This window comes from Somniosus microcephalus, chromosome 6 (genome assembly GCF_052327205.1).
Source record: "Somniosus microcephalus isolate GS21.2 chromosome 6, FLI_Smic_1.0, whole genome shotgun sequence".
Lineage (NCBI taxonomy): Eukaryota > Metazoa > Chordata > Chondrichthyes > Squaliformes > Somniosidae > Somniosus > Somniosus microcephalus.
In genome coordinates, this window is record NC_140992.1 from 206,180,816 (window position 1) to 206,198,158 (window position 17,343).

Consider the following 17,343-nt stretch of genomic DNA (forward strand, 5'->3'; position numbering starts at 1 on the left):
TTTGCCCGCTGAAAGGCCATAGAATTCTTACGTCTGGTAAAAGCAGGCGTAAGGCCTGCTTTTACCAGCATAAGAGCTTAAAATAACACAAAAATAATTTTTTTTCAATGATTTAAACATTAAAAAACCTGCGCCATAAGGTAAGGTTATTTTTAGCCCCTTCAAGACATTTAAATTTATTTTTCAAAAAATTAAATTTTTGTTTAAAATATTTAATGAAATGGCATTTTAATTAATTTTATATATGTAATGGTTTTTCTTTCTTTATTTCAGTGTGTTGGTGCATTTTTGCAGTCATCCCCATTCATACTTTTGACAGTTCTGTGCGTATCAAAAGTATGAAAGGGGATTCCCTTCTTCCATTGGTTCGCCTGGCCCACGTGATCCCGGGGCGCTTGTGAACCGCATGCGCCCCTGGGATACGTAGGCCTCTGCGCATTTCGAACAGGAGAGGCCCAGGATTGAAGGCTCGGTATCTACGGAACCAGCTGCTAAGTGAGTAGATTTTTTTCCGATCGGAGGCATCTGCCCGCAGGAAGCCTCCGATTGGAAATTCAGGGCCAGTAGCTTTTAAAAAAAAATGTATCTGGACTTTGTATTAAATCATTTTGAAGTGAATATTCAAGCAGGGCCGGTGCGGTTCCCAGAGTGCAGCTCTGCTACTACAAGAAATAATCTTTCTTCCTTTAAGATGATGGCCCAAATCTTGCGGCAAGCGACTTTTTCCTGCACTCTTCAGCTTGAAAAATTTTTGCCCTGCAAGTTGCTGGAAATGCAAACAGATAACAGCACGGCGAGTGCAACAGAATATCTGGGACCTTGGTAAACGACGGGACAAACAGCGTATCTCCTAAACCAATGAGATTTAAAGATTGAGAAAGAAACAAGGAGAAGAATTAGAGTGGGTGAATTCAATGTCAAATCAGGTATAGAAAGAGAAATAAAGAGAGGGAAAGAAAGATTGGCTTGAGAGAGAGAGAGAGAAAAAAAGGGACAGGAAGGAAAAGTAAGAAGAAAAAAAAAATTTAATTTAAAAAGTCGTGAACTCGCCATTATTTTTCTAAGCAAGATTTGGGCTGCTATCTCCTCTAATTAAGATACTCCTGGTTTTGACGAGACAGGAATCCTATAAAGTTTGAGGATTCCAGTGACTTTTTGTTTTAAACATTAGGAAGTTCTATTCTTTATTTTGTATGTTTTGATAGTACTAGCAAATCTACCTCCAGAAATGGCAATATAAAATATAGAACTCCTTTAGAGATACACTAACAAGGGTAGGGTGAAGGAGTGTGTGATTTTCTGTGCTATGCTCCACCCAGTGCAGCATTACTAATAGTGATTTTGGTGGGTATCAACACCAGAAGTTATTTTATCTGATAGTTTGCATATGATGGAGCAAATACAAATCTTCCGGTTAGTTGAGTGGCAGGGCAAAGATAGAACAAGATTATATGTCGGTAGGTTCTTCTTTTCCCAGAGGATAGTAGACTTATGGAATACGTTGCGGGCTCATCCAGTGAGTGTGGATTCACTGCATACCTTCAAAAGAGAGCTGGACTAGTTCCTGGCTGGGGCAGAAATCACGGTGCAGAAAATAACTTGTTTTGATCACCTCATGGGTCGGAGAGGAATTTCCAGATTTTTTCTTAATAAATTGGCTGTGTTTTTTTAAAAATCTGTTCTTTTTGCCCCTGCCAGGAGATAACATGACTACTAGTGGGTGGGCGGTGTCGGGAATCATGATGCATAAGGCATCATGACTGTGCGGGGCAGGTTTGATGGACCAGCTGGTCTTTTCCTATCCTATTATTTTAGCATGTTGGTACATCCCCAGCCCTCACCAACACTGCCCTGTCTCTGGCGATCATGTGGTGTATGAAAGCTGTCCAATCATGACCTGCGATGTTCGTTTCCTCGCCAGAGTATTTGTGCAGGTTCACTCACCGTTACGCCAACATTTGCTGGATCTTTTCCTGCAATCAGCTTGTAGGCTGCCTCAATTGCTTCCTCCTTACTTCTGCCTTTGAATCTTTTTGGAGCAAGCTCTGTCAAAGCATTTTTAAACTCTTCAAATGTGATTATTCGAGCTGTCTTGGCTCTGTGTACAAATGTAATTAAAATGCTTCATTTCTGATTAAAAGATTGGCAATGGAAATTCTGAAGCTATTCCATTGAGAGTTACAAACCGCAATTATTTCATGTTTAAATTATTGCAGAATTACACCAGGAGTAAAATGTAAAGAATTCGGCTGTGTTTAGCTTTCTAATCTACAATTTCTTAGATTTGCAACAAACCTGACTAATTAAGAATTTAACATTTCTTTTCAGCATAATAAATGTTCTTCACTTAAGACACTTACCACGGTATCGCAAATTTAGAACAAATCAACACTGAAAATCGTATACATAAAGTCTAAAAGGATCGTAATTTAAATCTTACATCAATCAATTCCTAAATTTGTTTGGCAAAAGACTGGTGCCTCGGAACTCTCTAGATCCATTTATTCGACTTGCATTTTCAGCCATTGTTTACTTCATGAGGAAGTAATATTCGAGCAGAATGAGATGACAGTGGTAATTGCTCCTCCCTAATCACATAAGGCCTCATTTCCATGTGGCATTCTCCCTAGCTGTCTGGCCGGGAAATTCACCTGACTTGAGCTTATGGTGGATTTAAGAGAGGCAGCTTCAAAATAACACCAACGACCTTAATGAGCTACTATACATATGGGTTATTGTAGCGCTCTTTGTAAGAGGAAATTGGATTTACTTTGATGTTAACCTGAGATTACAGATTAAATAAGGATAGTTTATCAGTCAATTTGGAGATAGAAAGAAAAACTGCACATTCTTGGCATCTGAACAAAAAATAGCAAGTGATGAAAATGCACAGCAGATCAGTTATCACCTCAAAGGGGAAGATAGATTAATAGTCAGATCCTTCATCAGGTAGTGATCGGGTAAACTGTATTTCACCTGACTGCATTCATTGTCAGCATTAAGTGCCTTTTGATCAAATGCAGATTGGATAAGACGACACTTGGATTTCTTGCTAAGCCTGTATAGCACTCATTGGTACACGATGTGAGTGAGATAGCCCTGTAGTTGTTGAACAGTTTTTTTGGGGTGGACTCGTGATCATTGAATGTTGGATTGAGATTTCCCACACTAATTTACTTAGGCCTAGAAATTCATTATAGCCACTTTTGGGGCGGTAAAGTCGGGCGGCCGCTAAAGTTTGCGCCCGGCGCAAATTCGAGGCCACTTCGCCAATATTCATTAGCTTCGCCCTAAGAGTTTGCTCGAGCGCTAAAACTGGCGATGCACGGCTCTCTTTAGGCGCTAAGCCGGAGGTGCTGAGCGATACCGCCGAGGCCGGGCGCAGCGCAGGTGCGGCCATTTCTTGATTGACAGCAGACACCCTGGCGCCGGCCAGCTCTTAAGGGGGAAGGGTCGAGTTGGTCTGCTGCCACACCCTGGACACTGCAGCCCTCCAGCTAGGCCTGAACACTGCTGCTGGACCCAAATAGCGCCTGAAAGGATGGAGAAGGCCCGTGAACGAGCGCAGCGCTTCTCAGAGCATGATCTGAGGGTGCTGGTTGGCGCTGTGGAGAAGAGACGCCATATTTTGATTCCAGACAATGGGAAGAAGCCAGCGGCCCGCGTCTACCGGAAAGCCTGGAGGCATGTCGCCACCAGGGTGACATCCAACAGTGAGGTCCCCAGGAGCGCTGTACAATGCCGCAAAAAGCTAAATGACCTCGCCAGGATTGTCAGGGTGAGTACCCTTTCCAGTGTCCTCCTCATCCTTGCATGTGCACCTCACATTATGGGCAAAGGGACCTGAAAGCCCTAATGGCCAGCCCTCATGCAGCAGCTATGGGACAGTCATGAACATCAATTGCACATTGTGCACTTAACACACTGGCCAGGCTATTCGACCATGGGAGGCAGTGCACACAAGATCAGGGCTACACACTGGCCAGGCTATTCCACCATGGGAGGCAGTGCACACAAGATCAGGGCTACACACTGGCCAGGCTATTCCACCATGGGAGGCAGTGCACACAAGATCAGGGCTACACACTGGCCAGGCTATTCCACCATGGGAGGCAGTGCACACAAGATCAGGGCTACACACTGTACTTAGAGGCCGTCCTTTCTCTTGCAGGCCAAGCTGGCCAATAATAAGAGGAGCCGGGCTGAGACCGGGGGAGGCGGACCCCAGATCCAGCCGCTCACCGAACTGCAACAGCGCGTGGAGCGCATCATGGGTGCCCGGGTGATTGGCCCCGTTGCATCTGGAGATGCCGACCCTGTTCTGGGCACCAATGGTAAGGACATCACCTTTTGGACCTCTCTCGTCCCACTTGCGCATCAGATCTACATCCTTTGCCACTGTCCGACCAATGCGCTGAATGCCACCACTCATGCATCCCTCGCTGACGCCCTCGCCTCACTCTAAAGCTACTCTTGTGCCTTCCTGCTTTCAGATGGTGAGGAGGAGGTCCCTGAAGTTGCCAGTGACAGCCCCTCAGAAGAGGAGGAGGAGGAGGAGCAAAATGAAGGCGGCCCATCAGGGGAACCCTCAGCCGCGGCAAGCCATGCCAATGTAGGGGAGACGTCTTCCCTGGAGGGGAGCGTGGGGGAGGTGTCGGAGGGGAGTGTAGCTCCTGGGACCAGCGGCCTGCAGAAACGCGGGAGGGGGGTGGAAGCTCAGCGGCCTTCTCCCCAGAGGGGGGAAGGGTCGGAGGGGAGTCCAATTGCTGGGCCCAGCGGCGTCCAGCAACGCAGGAAGGGTCGGCCAGCTCGGCGGCCTTCTCCCCAGAGGGAGAGTCCGGCCTCCAGTCCGGAGACGGTCAACGCCAAGGAGATGCGCCGCCTCGAGGACATGTCCGCGGACTCGGAGCGCCGGCACACGGAGCTCATGGGGGTAGTGGCACGGATGCCTGAGGCCATCGAGTCCCTGTCTCAGAGTGTGACCGAATTCGGGGCCTCACAGGCCACCAGTTTGGCGGAATTCGGGGCAGCTCAGGCAGCGACTGACCAGGTGATCAGTGGTGCCGTCCAGTCACTGGCTGCTCTGATGCGGTCACAGAACAGGGCAACACGGGCACTCACTGCTGCCACACTCGCTGTGTCAGCCAGGCATCGCCAGGGCACCCGGCGCGCTGCAGCAGCACAGCGGTCTGTCCCTCGGCAGATTGCTGCGCATGCTGCAGTGCTGGCCCGGGCGAGTGCCAGTGTCTCAGGTGACCAGCGAGCGCCTGCCATCCGCCAGCTTGCCCCCATTCCTCCAGCCGCCACTGCCACTCCCCCAGTGGAGCTGCCACGAGCTGCTGCAGCGACTGATGCTGCCCAGCCACAGCTGCAGCATTCACCAGCCGGCCCCTCGACGGCCAGACCTCGTCTAGGCCGACCCCCAAGGGCATCTGCCGTCACGACATGTGCCCCTCAGGAGCCTTCCCCCAGCCTTGCAGCAGCCACTGGCCTCACTTTGAGGAGGAGCAGCAGGGCGTGCAGGGGCCGCCAAAGTTTGCAGAAGGCATCGCCCTCGCGGGCCACAAAGTAGAGGGTGTGTCCAAATGTTTTGTTTTTTGGAATGGGTGTTTTGTGAAGGCCGAGGATGAAGGCCATTTTTGTTTACATCTTTTGTTAATCCTCCCCAGGTTGTGGGAGTGGGTCATGTGTGTGTGTGTGTGTGTGTGTGTGTGTGTGTGTGTGTGTGTGTGTTTGTGTTTTTTGGGGGTTTCGTGTGTTTTTGGTTTTCATGTGGGAAGGGCCCTGAGTTTGTACAATAAACCATTTTATTTATTCACGTTGTCCATGTTTGATCTTTGAAGTGTTTGTTGCCTTAACCGGCTGAGGGCTTGCGGAGCGGCTGCAATCATGTTCTTTCATTGGCACAAGCCATTCCCTGACAGGGGGCCTAGAAGTGACGTTCAATAAGCCGCCGACGGGCGGCCCTTGGACCTTCTGCCTCCCTCCTGGGCTGGTACTCCTCCTCCTCCTCCTCCTGCTTCTCCTCATGAGGTGGTGGTCCAACGTGAGGTGGCAGTGCCCGAGTCCTGCGGATAGCCAGGTTGTGCAGCATGCAGCAAACGACGACGAATTGGGAGACTCGCTCCTGCGAATAGGAGGGCTCCCCTGGAGCGATCCAGACAGCGGAACCGTTGCTTCAGGACGCCGATTGTTTGTTCGATGAAGTTCCTGGTTGCTTGATGGCTCTCGTTGTATGCCTCTTCAGCAGGGGTCGTGGGCGCGCGGAGCGGGGTCATGAGCCAGGTACACAAAGGATAGCCTTTGTCCCCGATAAGCCATCCTCTTGGGTGAGGCTGTGCCTGGAACATGTCAGCCACAGTTGTCTGTCGCAGGATAAAGGCATCGTGGCTGCTGCCTGGAAAGCGGGCATTGACAGCTAGGATGCGCTGCCTGTGGTCACACACCAGCTGTACGTTGAGGGAATGGTAGCCCTTCCGGTTGCAGTAATCCTCGGCATGCTCCAGAGGTGCCCGCAAAGCCACATGCGTGCAGTCAATGGCGCCCTGCACCATGGGGAAGCCCGCTATTCTTGCAAATCCCACTGCACGCTGCTGCTGCTTGTCCAGGGTCATGGGGAAGGAGATGAATTGACGTCTCCTTCTGAAAAGGGCATTGGTCACCTGGCGGATGCAGCAATGCACGGCGAACTGGGAGATGTTAGCAATGTCCCCAGCAGCGGATTGGAAGAAGCCGGTGGCATAGAAGTTGAGAGCCACCGTCACCTTCACTGCCACTGACAGAGATGTCCTGCGCATCAGCTGTGGACGCAGATCTCTGTGAAGCAGCTGGCAGATGTCTGCAACCACCTCCCTTCTGAATCGCAGCCTCCTAACACACTGCGCGGCAGACATGTTGAGATAGGAGAACTGCTGGCGGTATACCCTGGGTGGGTAAGGCCTCACTTGGCGACGCCTGTTGCCCCCTCTGCGTCTAGCCAGGGCTGCCACTCTCTCACGGCGTCTGTAAGCCCTTCCGACATAAGGCTGAAACTCAGCGTTGGCACCCAATGCAGCCCCCATAATATGCTGGCAAACACTGAGATCTCAATGAAGGCAAAGATAATTGCAAAGCTCTGGCCTGAAGCCAAAAATACCTGTCCTAGTGTTGGGCCAAAGCAGTAAGCTCTCTTCCTTGGTCTCTCTCCAAAAATCCGTTGCACAAGAGTGAATGCTGCAAAATGGCTGCCCTTTATAGTGCAGGGTAAGTGCCCTTTAATTTGCGTTCCCCGCGGCCCGCCTCGGCTGTGTACCGTTCCACTCAACAGTCGTTAGGGCCGCCCGGCGCACAATGGGGCGGCGCGAGTGAAGTTCCGGTTCCGGGCGCACAAAGGGCGTTGCACGACGAAATGACGTCATGATCTGCGCGCGCAGATGAGCGCGCGCAAAGACTTTGCACCGGCGCTAAATGTCTACTGAAGTTGGGGCGAGGCGCAGATCGCACTGCGCCCAGGCGCTAAGCGCCTAGCGCTCGAGATCTGCTCCTCCTAAGGCGCTAACGGCTGGCGCAGCCAACTGAATTTCTAGGCCTTAGACTCTTAAAAGCTGAAGCGAGACATGACAGAGTGACCAATGAACCTTCATTCCATCTGTTTGAACTAAATAAAAGTAGAGGTTTCAAATTCAAAAGGAGAGTGTTTTGTACTACCCATACTCCATCAAAATTTCAGCTATGCCAGTCATAAAATATATCTTTATTTTCTGAACCTTGAAGCCAAATTATTCAAAACAGGATGTGCAATATTTCTATGTTGAAAAATTATCTGGTACCTACTTCACTTTTGAAAAGACAATGTCCACATCAGTTGAAGTGACTGCTTTGCCATCAATGATTTTACAGTCTTTGCACAGCTTGGCCCAGTTTTTCCCAGTCATTTCGTTGCCAGATGCTTTGGTGTCTCCATATGCTGCAAACTTTTTAAATGACTCGTGTAGTGTTTCCATGTTAACTGAGCCTCCTTCTGCCATCTTCCAGATTATAACTGAATAATTGAAAAAATAAATAAAAAGATAGCCCACTGGAAAGTATTCTGGGATTGGTACCCACTAAGATTTAAAAATAATAATTCCCCTCTTTTCCAGTACAAATCTAGTTTTAGGTTTATTCAAGATGCTCCCAGAATGTTAACAACTTATTTGTGTGAGTTTGCTCTGCAACTATTTGTATAATCAGCCGAGCTGTCAGTATTTGGAAAATATGAGGATTGACATCTTTGATCAAACAAAATGATGCAGAAGGAATCCCATTTAAAGATATGGGGTGAGATTTTCTCTGAACTATATCTAACTAAATTGCAAATGCATCCTTTATCAATGGGCTGCTGGTTTCATTCAACAAAATATGCAGAGGAAATCTTCCTCCAATATAGTTATATTTGTTTTAAAAGTGACACAGCAGAATGAGCGATTGTCACTCCTAATGAACAATATTCAACAGATCTAATGGTGCCACTCAACTGTTGGTGAAGAATGCATCAATCACAAACTGGAAATTCCCAACAGGACTGCATCAGTTCAATTCATTCCGTCATTCCAATGGGCTCAGATAGTACAACACTGTTTAAGGCAGCCATTTACAAAATTAAGTTGTCTATAAAGTAACTGTTAATTCAACCACAGTCTCTTAAGATCAATTCTTACTGGATAGAGGACATTTTAGCAGATCTCTTCTTTTTAAAAATTAAAATGGCAGCATTCAAACAATTTGCGCTTTCTGACATTTGATTTGTTCAGTAAATACTATATCATTTTTCAATGTGCTAATGGCAATTAAACGAGTAGGAACATACTGATCATGGCTTTGCACATCCACCCAGCCATTAGCAAAGTAATAGCTTTAAGATCCACTGGTGAAAGAATTTTTTAAATGGTATGCTACCATATTAGGTTTCACACCTAGGGGATGTGACGATACAGGGGTAGAGCATGCCAAAATCATTTGTAAAATCTCAACATCAAATGCTATGACATTGACTACAGAGAATATCTGGAAAAGATGGAAAGGGTTTCAACAACTTGCATTTCTATAGAACTTTTAACGTAGAAATGATCCGAAAACATTGGCGAGGGCTGGGGTTAAATTACACATTTAAATAAATAAGTAAAACAGATAAGAAGAATAAAGGAATGGATGCCGAGTCATATTGGGGGAATTAAGAGAAGTGATCAAAAGCTTAGTCAAAATGTATTTTTTTTTTTTTTTAAAAAGGTGAACTGAGCGGTGGATTAGTGAAGGGTGAAGGGGTCTATGGAGGGAATTTCAGACGGTAGAGCTGAGGCAGCTGGAGGCTCTGCCATCAAATAGTGGGGTGAAGGGAGGAAGGGTGCAGAAAAGGCCAGATTTGCAAGACCAAAGAATGCAGAAATGGGTATAGGAATACAAGTATGGGGATTTCAAATTCAAATGTATTGAGAACATGATGAGGTAGACTTAGTGCAGGACAGGATATGTGCAGCTGAGATTTGGACAAGTTGATATTTATGGAGAGTGGAGAATGAGGGGCAGGAATTCATTGAAGAAATAAAGTCTAGAAGTGGCAAAAACATGGATAAGAGTATCCCCGAGGAGCCAGCTAAGCAAAATGTTGACTGGGAGTGGCGGGTGCTACATTTGGGTTTACTGCCCTGGGAAAGCCAGTAACAGGTGCCATAATGGGCAAGGTGGAGGACACCAAGGGCAACGGACTCATTCTAGAGGGATTGGAACTTCTGATAGGAGTAGGAGACAAGGTAAGCTGAGGGATAATGTAGAGTGTGGGAAAGGATCAAGAGAGGTATGGTACTGGAGAAGTGGGAGTTGAAAGAGAGCATGGCTAGATGAGATGAAGATGAAGAGAAAGTGAAACAGGGCTTAGAAATTGCCAAAAAGAAAAAGTGAGAGTAGGAACTATTGACAGAGAGCTAGGGTAGGGCTGAAGAAATAAATTTTGCTTCAAATTTCCACCCCTCCCTCGCCTTCACATGGTCCATCTCTGACTCTTCCCTTCCTCGTCTTCTGTGTTTCCATTTCTGGGGATAGGCTGTCAACCAATGTCTACGATAAGCCCACTGACTCCCAACAGCTAATTTGATTACACTTCCTCCCGCTTCCTGCAAGGTCCCTATTCCATTCTCCCAATTTCTCCATCTCATCTGTTCTGACAATGCCACCTTCCACACCAGTGCTTCCGATATAAGAACATAAGAACATAAGAAATAGGAGCAGGAGTAGGCCATTCGGCCCCTCGAGCCTGCTCCACCATTCAATAAGATCATGGCTGATCTGATCCTAACCGCCAATCTACTATCACAGAACCATCTCCTGAATCTAACAGAATTAGACACATGAAATAGCAGCAGGTTCAGGCTACACGGCCCCTGGGCCCGCTCCGCTACCCACAGGGCCATGACCGATCCGAATCTAGACTCATGTCCAAATTCCTGCCCGCTCCCCGTAACCCTTAATTCCCTTTACTTCTAGGAAACTGTCTATTTCTGTTTTAAATTTATGTAATGATGTAGCTTCTACAGCTTTTTGGGGCAGCATATTCCATGGACCTACCACCCTCTGAGTGAAGTAGTTCCTCCTCATCTCAGTTTTGAAAGAGCAGCCCCTTATTCTAAGACTATGCCCCCTAGTTCTAGTTTCACCCATCATCGGGAACATCCTCCCCGCATCCACCCGATCCAACCCCTTCACAATCTTATATGTTTCAATAAGATCGCCTCTCATTCTTCTGAACTCCAATGGGTAGAGTCCCAATCTACTCAACCTCTCCTCATATGTCCATCCCCTCATCCCCGGGATTAACCGAGTGAACCTTCTTTGTACTGACTCGAGAGCAAGTATGTCTTTTCTTAAGTATGGACACCAAAACTGTACGCAGTATTCCAGGTGCGGTCTCACCAATACCTTGTACAACTGAAGCAATACCTCCCTATTTTTATATTCTATCCCCCTAGCTATGAAAGCCAACATTCCATTGGCCTTCTTAATCACTTGCTGCACCTGCATACTAACCTTTTGAGTTTCGTGCACCAGGACCCCCAGATCCCTTTGTACTTCAGTACTTTCCAGTTTCTTGCCATTAAGATAATAACTTGCTCTACGATTTTTCCTGCCAAAGTGCATAACCTCACACTTTCCAGTATTGTATTCCATCTGCCAAATCTCTGCCCACTTACTTAGCCTGTCTATGTCCCCTTTTTTATCTTAAGCAATAATCTTTTGTGTGGCACCTTGTCAAATGCCTTTTGGAAGTCTAAATACACTACGTCCACTGGTTCTCCTTTATCCACCCTATATGTTACTTCCTCAAAGAACTCCAGCAAATTTGTCAAACATGACTTCCCCTTCATAAAACCATGCTGACTTTGTCCTATTAAATTATGATTATCCAAATGTCCTGTTACTGTCTCCTTAATAATGGACTCCAAAATTTTACCTACCACAGATGTTAGGCTAACCGGTCTATAGTTTCCAGTCTTCTGTCTACTGCCCTTTTTAAATAAGGGTGTTACATTAGCAGTTTTCCAGTCTGCCGGGACCTTTGCTGAATCCAGGGAATTTTGGAAAATTATTACTAATGCATCCACAATCCCTACCGCCACTTCCCTCAAGACCCTAGGATGTAAGCCATGAGGTCCAGGTGATTTATCCGCTTTGAGTCCCATTATTTTACCGAGTACCACTTCCTTAGTGATTTTGATCGTGTTTAGCTCCTCCCCCCCCATAGCCCCCTGTCTGTCCAGTGTTGGGATATTCTTAGTGTCCTCTACTGTAAAGACTGATACAAAATATTCATTCAGTGTTTTTGCCATCTCCATATTTCCCACCATTAATTTCCTGGTCCCATCCTCTAAGGGACCAACATTTACTTTAGCCACCCTTTTTCTTTTTATACAACTATAAAAACTCTTACTATCTGTTTTTATATTTTTTGCTAATTTACTTTCATAATCTATCTTCCCTTTCTTAATCAATCTTTTTGTTATTTTTTGCTGTCTTTTAAAGTTTTCCCAATCCTCTATCCTCCCACTAGATTTGGCTACCTTATATGCCCTTGTTTTTAGTCGAATACTATCCTTAATTTCTTTACTTAGCCACGGATGGCTGTCTTTTCTTTTACACCCTTTTCTTCTCAGTGGAATATATATTTTTTGGAAGTTGTAAAATAACTCCTTAAATGTACACCACTGATCATGTATCGTCTTACCTTTTAATCTATTTTCCCAATCCGCTCTACTCAATTCCGCTCTCATACCTTCATAGTCTCCTTTATTCAAGCTTAGCACGCTTGTTTGAGATCCAACCTTCTCACCCTCTACTTGAATATGGAATTCAACCATGTTATGGTCACTCATTCCAAGGGGATCCTTTACTAGGACATTTTTAATTAATCCTGTCTCGTTACACAGGACCAGATCTAAGGTTGCTTGCCCCCTGGTTGGTTCAGTTACATACTGCTCAAGAAACCCATCCCTAATACACTCAATGAACTCATCCTCAAGGCAGCCCTGCCCAATTTGATTTGTCCAATTAATATGATAGTTAAAATCCCCCATAATTATAGATGTTCCCTTATTACAAGCCTCAACTATTTCCTGATTGATACTCCGTCCAACAGAGTTGCAACTGTTCGGAGGCCTATAGACTACACCCACTAGTGTTTTTTTCCCCTTATTATTCCTTACCTCCACCCAAACTGTTTAATTATCCTGATCTTTTGACCCAATATCATTTCTCTGTATTACAGTGATTCCTTCCTTTATTAACATAGCCACCCCACCTCCCCTTCCTTCCTGCCTGTCCTTCCTGATCGTTAAATAACCTGGTATGTTTAATTCTCAGGCATTGTCACCCTGCAGCCATGTTTCTGTAATGGCCACAAGATCATACCCATATGTAGTTATTTGTGCCATTAACTCATCTATTTTGTTACGAATGCTACGTGCATTCAGATAGAGAACTTTCAAATATGTTTTGTGACACTTAGTTCCTGCTTTTGCCCTTTTTATTACTTTACATTTTACTCCATACCTTCTGCCCCTTCCTGACATGCTCTGGTTTTTAATTTCCCCACTGCTACCTAAGTCTATGACCTTCTCTGTTGTCATTTTTATTATTTGCTCTCTAGGAACCTCCCCCCCACTAGTTAGTTTAAAGCCCTCTCTACAGCCCTAGTTATATGGTCCGCCAGGACTCTAGTCCCAGCACTGGCCAAGTGAACCCTGTCCCAACGGAACAGCTCCCTCCTGCCCCAGTACTGGTGCCAGTGTCCCAGGAAGCAAAACCCATTTCTCCCACACCAGTCTTTGAGCCACGCATTTAACTCTCTAATTTTATTTGTCCTAGCCAAATTCGCTCGTGGCTCAGGTAAGAGATTATTACCTTTGAGGTTCTGTTTTTTAATTTGACCCCTAGCTGCTCATACTCCTTTAACAGAACTGGCTTCCTAGTCCTATCTACGTCGTTTGTACCAACATGGACCACGACAACTGGATCCACCCCCTCCCACTGCAAGTTTCTTTCCAGCCCAGAGGAGATGTCCTTAACCCTGGCACCGGGTAGGCAACAGAGCCTTCGGGACTCTCGCTCTCGGCTGCAGAGAACGCTATCTATCCCCCTAATAATACTATCCTCTACCACTACAACATTTCTATTTACTCCCCCCTCTTGAATGGCCCCCTGTTCCACGGTGCTGTGGCCAGGTTGCTCATCCTCCCTGCAGTCCCTGCTCCTGTCCCCACAGGGAGTAAGAACCTTGAACCTGTTGGACAAGAGCAAGGGCTGCGGCTCCTCCAGCTCTACCTCCTGGATCCCCGTACCTGCCTCATTCGTAGTCACACCGTCCTGTCCCTGACCATGGGCTACATCTGAATTAATTAACTTCATAGGTGTGACCACCTCCTGAGGATTCTCCTCCACCGTGGTTGACAGGGCCTTTGACCACATCAGTCTCATTTCCCGCACTTCTGCCCTCACCCCTTCCCCTCCCTCCTCACCTTCCACCCTAGCAGCTTCCACAGTCAATGGATATACCTCCGCCATTTCTGCCACCTCCAGCGCGATGCCACCACTAAACACATCTTCCACTCCCATCTTCTTTCAGCATTCCGAAGGGACCGTTCCCTCTGTGACACCATGGTCCACTCTTCCATCACACCCAACACCCTCTCCCCTACCCATGCAAGCGCAGGAGATGCAACACCTGCTTTTTCACCTTCTCCTTTCCCACCGTCCACAGATGTAACAGGTTTTACTGTTGCCATTTAGAGCTCAAGTCCCACCTTTTGTTTCTATACTTGTCCCATTACCACCCCTTTTGCCTTGCACCATCATCCCTTTGTCATTTAATCTCTCCTGCCTTCCACCCTATCACAGACCATCCCTTTTGTTCTTCCTCCCCTTTCCCTGCTTCTGTACTTGCTTAAAACCTGGGACATCTGTAACATTTTCCAGTTCTAACAAAAGGTTATGGACCTGAAACGTTAACTCTGTTTCTCTCTCTCCACAGATGCTGCCTGACCTGCTGAGTATTTCCAGCATTTTCTGTTTATATAGCCAGTCCAATATGTGAGGGCTTGTACTGAGGGAGATGTCTCCAGGCAGCTTTGGAGCTGTTTGGTTCAGGGTGGTTAAAGACCAGTCTAGGAGCCAGAAGTGGTGCAGAGTTCAGTTCAGGAGCCAGAAAAGGAGTAGGGTTTGAACCAGATGCTGTCAGAGTAATTGTTTATGGAGCAGGAGCCAATGGAATTTGATCTAGGGCACCAATGAAGGAGCTAAGATTGATCCAGGGAAAGAGTGAAGTGGAGTCTGATCCAGATCATCAGCAGAGAAGCAGAGTGACCAAGAAAACAAAAGCAGAGTCCAACCAAGGACCCAGTGGAAGAGAGAAGCTCAGATCAGGAGATCAGCAGGGCAGTGATCACCGGCAGTGAAGCTCAGATCAGGAGATCAGCAAGGCAATGATCACCGGCAGTGAAGCTCAGATCAGCAGGGCAGTGATCACCGGTAGTGAAACTCAGATCAGGAGATCAGCAAGGCAATGATCACCGGCAGTGAAGCTCAGATCAGCAATCACCGGCAGTGAAACTCAGATCAGGAGATCAGTGATCACCGGCAGTGAAACTCAGATCAGGAGATCAGCAAGGCAGTGATCACCGGCAGCGAAGCTCAGCCCAGCAGAGCAGTGATCACCGGCAGTGAAGCTCAGACCAGGGGATCACTGGCAGTGAAGCTCAGACCAAGAGATCACCAGTAGTGATCACCGGCAGTGAAGCTCAGGCCAAGAGATCACCAGTAGTGATCACCGGCAGTGAAGCTCAGGCCAAGAGATCACCAGTAGTGATCACCGGCAGTGAAGCTCAGACCAAGAGATCACCAGTAGTGATCACCGGCAGTGAAGCTCAGACCAAGAGATCACCAGTAGGGATCACCGGCAGTGAAGCTCAGACCAAGAGATCACCAGTAGGGATCACCGGCAGTGAAGCTCAACTATATTTTGATCAATGCCAAAATTCTTATCTCTATTATCCTGCCTGGCAGATTATTCCGGTGAAAAATATTTGGAATAATCTGTTAAACAGGGTAGTAGAGGTAAGAACACTGAGGTTGTTCAAAATACAATTGGATTCCATGATGAGAAGTTAATGGACTCGAGGGAGAAGCTTTGATGGGCCGAATAATATTTCTTATTTTTCTCATGTTCTTAAAATATTTATTTAGTACCCCTATATATATTACATATTCTACAACCTTGATATACCCTCTCAACCATGGCCAATTTTCTGAGCTTTGTCACTTTTAATCAGAAACTGCTTATCTCACTAATCCTGCAAGCTCATTTACCTTCACTAGAGGGAACTCACTCAAGTCTGTATCTACATTGGTGGATGACTTCAGTCCAGCAGCTGGTGCACATTTAGCATTAGCATGTCCGTTAAAAAAAACATATAGCTGTAGTTAAAGGACTATGATGTCAGTAACATTAGAGGCCGCTACAGTTTTATCTGTATTTGGCCTCCAAGCTATTTGGTCCTTCTACATGCCATTTGTTTGCTGGTGTTGGAGCTCACCAAGTACAAACAAGTACTCCTTTTGTGTGCACCTCATGTGGCATCAACCATGCCCTGACCGTTACCAACATCTGCCCTTATAAAGGGTAAGTTTCTTAAAGTTCCACTCCCTTTGCCCTTTTCTAACCTGAACCGTCTCCAGGAGGGAATCTGTACCACAATAGAGTTTACAGTGTTAGGAAAGAATATTGAAACACCAGATTCATCTATTTTACAATAGGAACATTAACTATCAAACCAGTTTCAACATTGATAAAATACTCAATATTGCACATTTAAGAAAGTTATCAAATATAGCAAATAATATCCTACTTTTCCATTGATTCATACACTTCATTCATTTTCAACATGCCTGGTGTCCTTTATTCGATATAAGAACTATAAAGTGTTTTGCCAGGCAAGATCACTGTGCTGTCATTTTGGCCATTACAGCCCTCACTGTCCTTGCTGCCAGTTTAAGGTCCGTAGTCAATTTTTTCTTCTCTAAACCAAAAGTCTGTGCAAATGATAATGCAGCTCTATGTGTGACATTTCCTTCAACAATACTCATCTACATCTCGCTCTTTCCACTGATCTACTGGGGAAATGTGAAAAAGTTAGAATTTTATCCTGGTTCTAAGTCTAGTTCTAGTTCTTGCTGCTAGTAATGTGCTTTCGGGTTTTCTCCACTTTGTTTTGAATAATTCGTGTGTACTCTGGCACCCAGAAGAGCAGATATAGGACATTGAACAACGGACTCCCTCAGGGTTCTGTCTGGCACCCACATTATTCAACGTTTACACCAGTAACTTTGCCCGAAACAGAGTCCTGCAAGTTCGTATGCGTTGATGACATTGCCTTGGCCATGCAAAACATGAATCTGTCCATCACAGAGGAGATCCTGACCAGCGATTTACAGAGGATGGAGGTCTATCTCTGCCGATGGCGACTTCGGCCAAACCTGCAAAAGGCCGTCACTTCGACATTACACCTCAACACTCATCAAGCAAAGTAAGCTTTGAAAGTCTCCTTTTGCGGTGCAGAGGTAAACCATGCCAAAAAACCCTCCTATTTAGGAGTCATGCTTGATCGCACCCTGTCATATCTCCAGAACCTTGGGAAGAAACTAAAGAGTAGGGTCAATCTGATCCAGAAACTTGCCGGATCCACATGGGGAGCAGACGCTCAAACCCTCTGTATGGCAGCACTCGCCCTGGTGTACTCTACAGCAAAGTACTGCTCTCCGGTATGGCTATCGAGTCTGCATGTC

At 46.3% G+C, this 17,343-nt stretch overlaps 1 protein-coding gene across 2 annotated transcripts in view; it reads right to left on the bottom strand.

Annotated features, from left to right (window-relative positions):
* LOC147116397 (tubulin polymerization-promoting protein family member 3-like) overlaps positions 1 to 17,343 on the bottom strand; it is a 42,474-nt gene that overhangs the window by 6,768 nt on the left and 18,363 nt on the right. For both annotated transcript variants that reach the window (XM_085991283.1, XM_085991284.1), the window contains 2 exons: positions 7,813 to 8,020; positions 1,945 to 2,098 (listed from right to left, as the gene is read on the bottom strand). In XM_085991283.1, the coding sequence (XP_085847409.1) occupies positions 1,945 to 2,098; positions 7,813 to 8,020 (362 nt within the window). The remainder of the gene's footprint in view (positions 1 to 1,944; positions 2,099 to 7,812; positions 8,021 to 17,343) is intronic.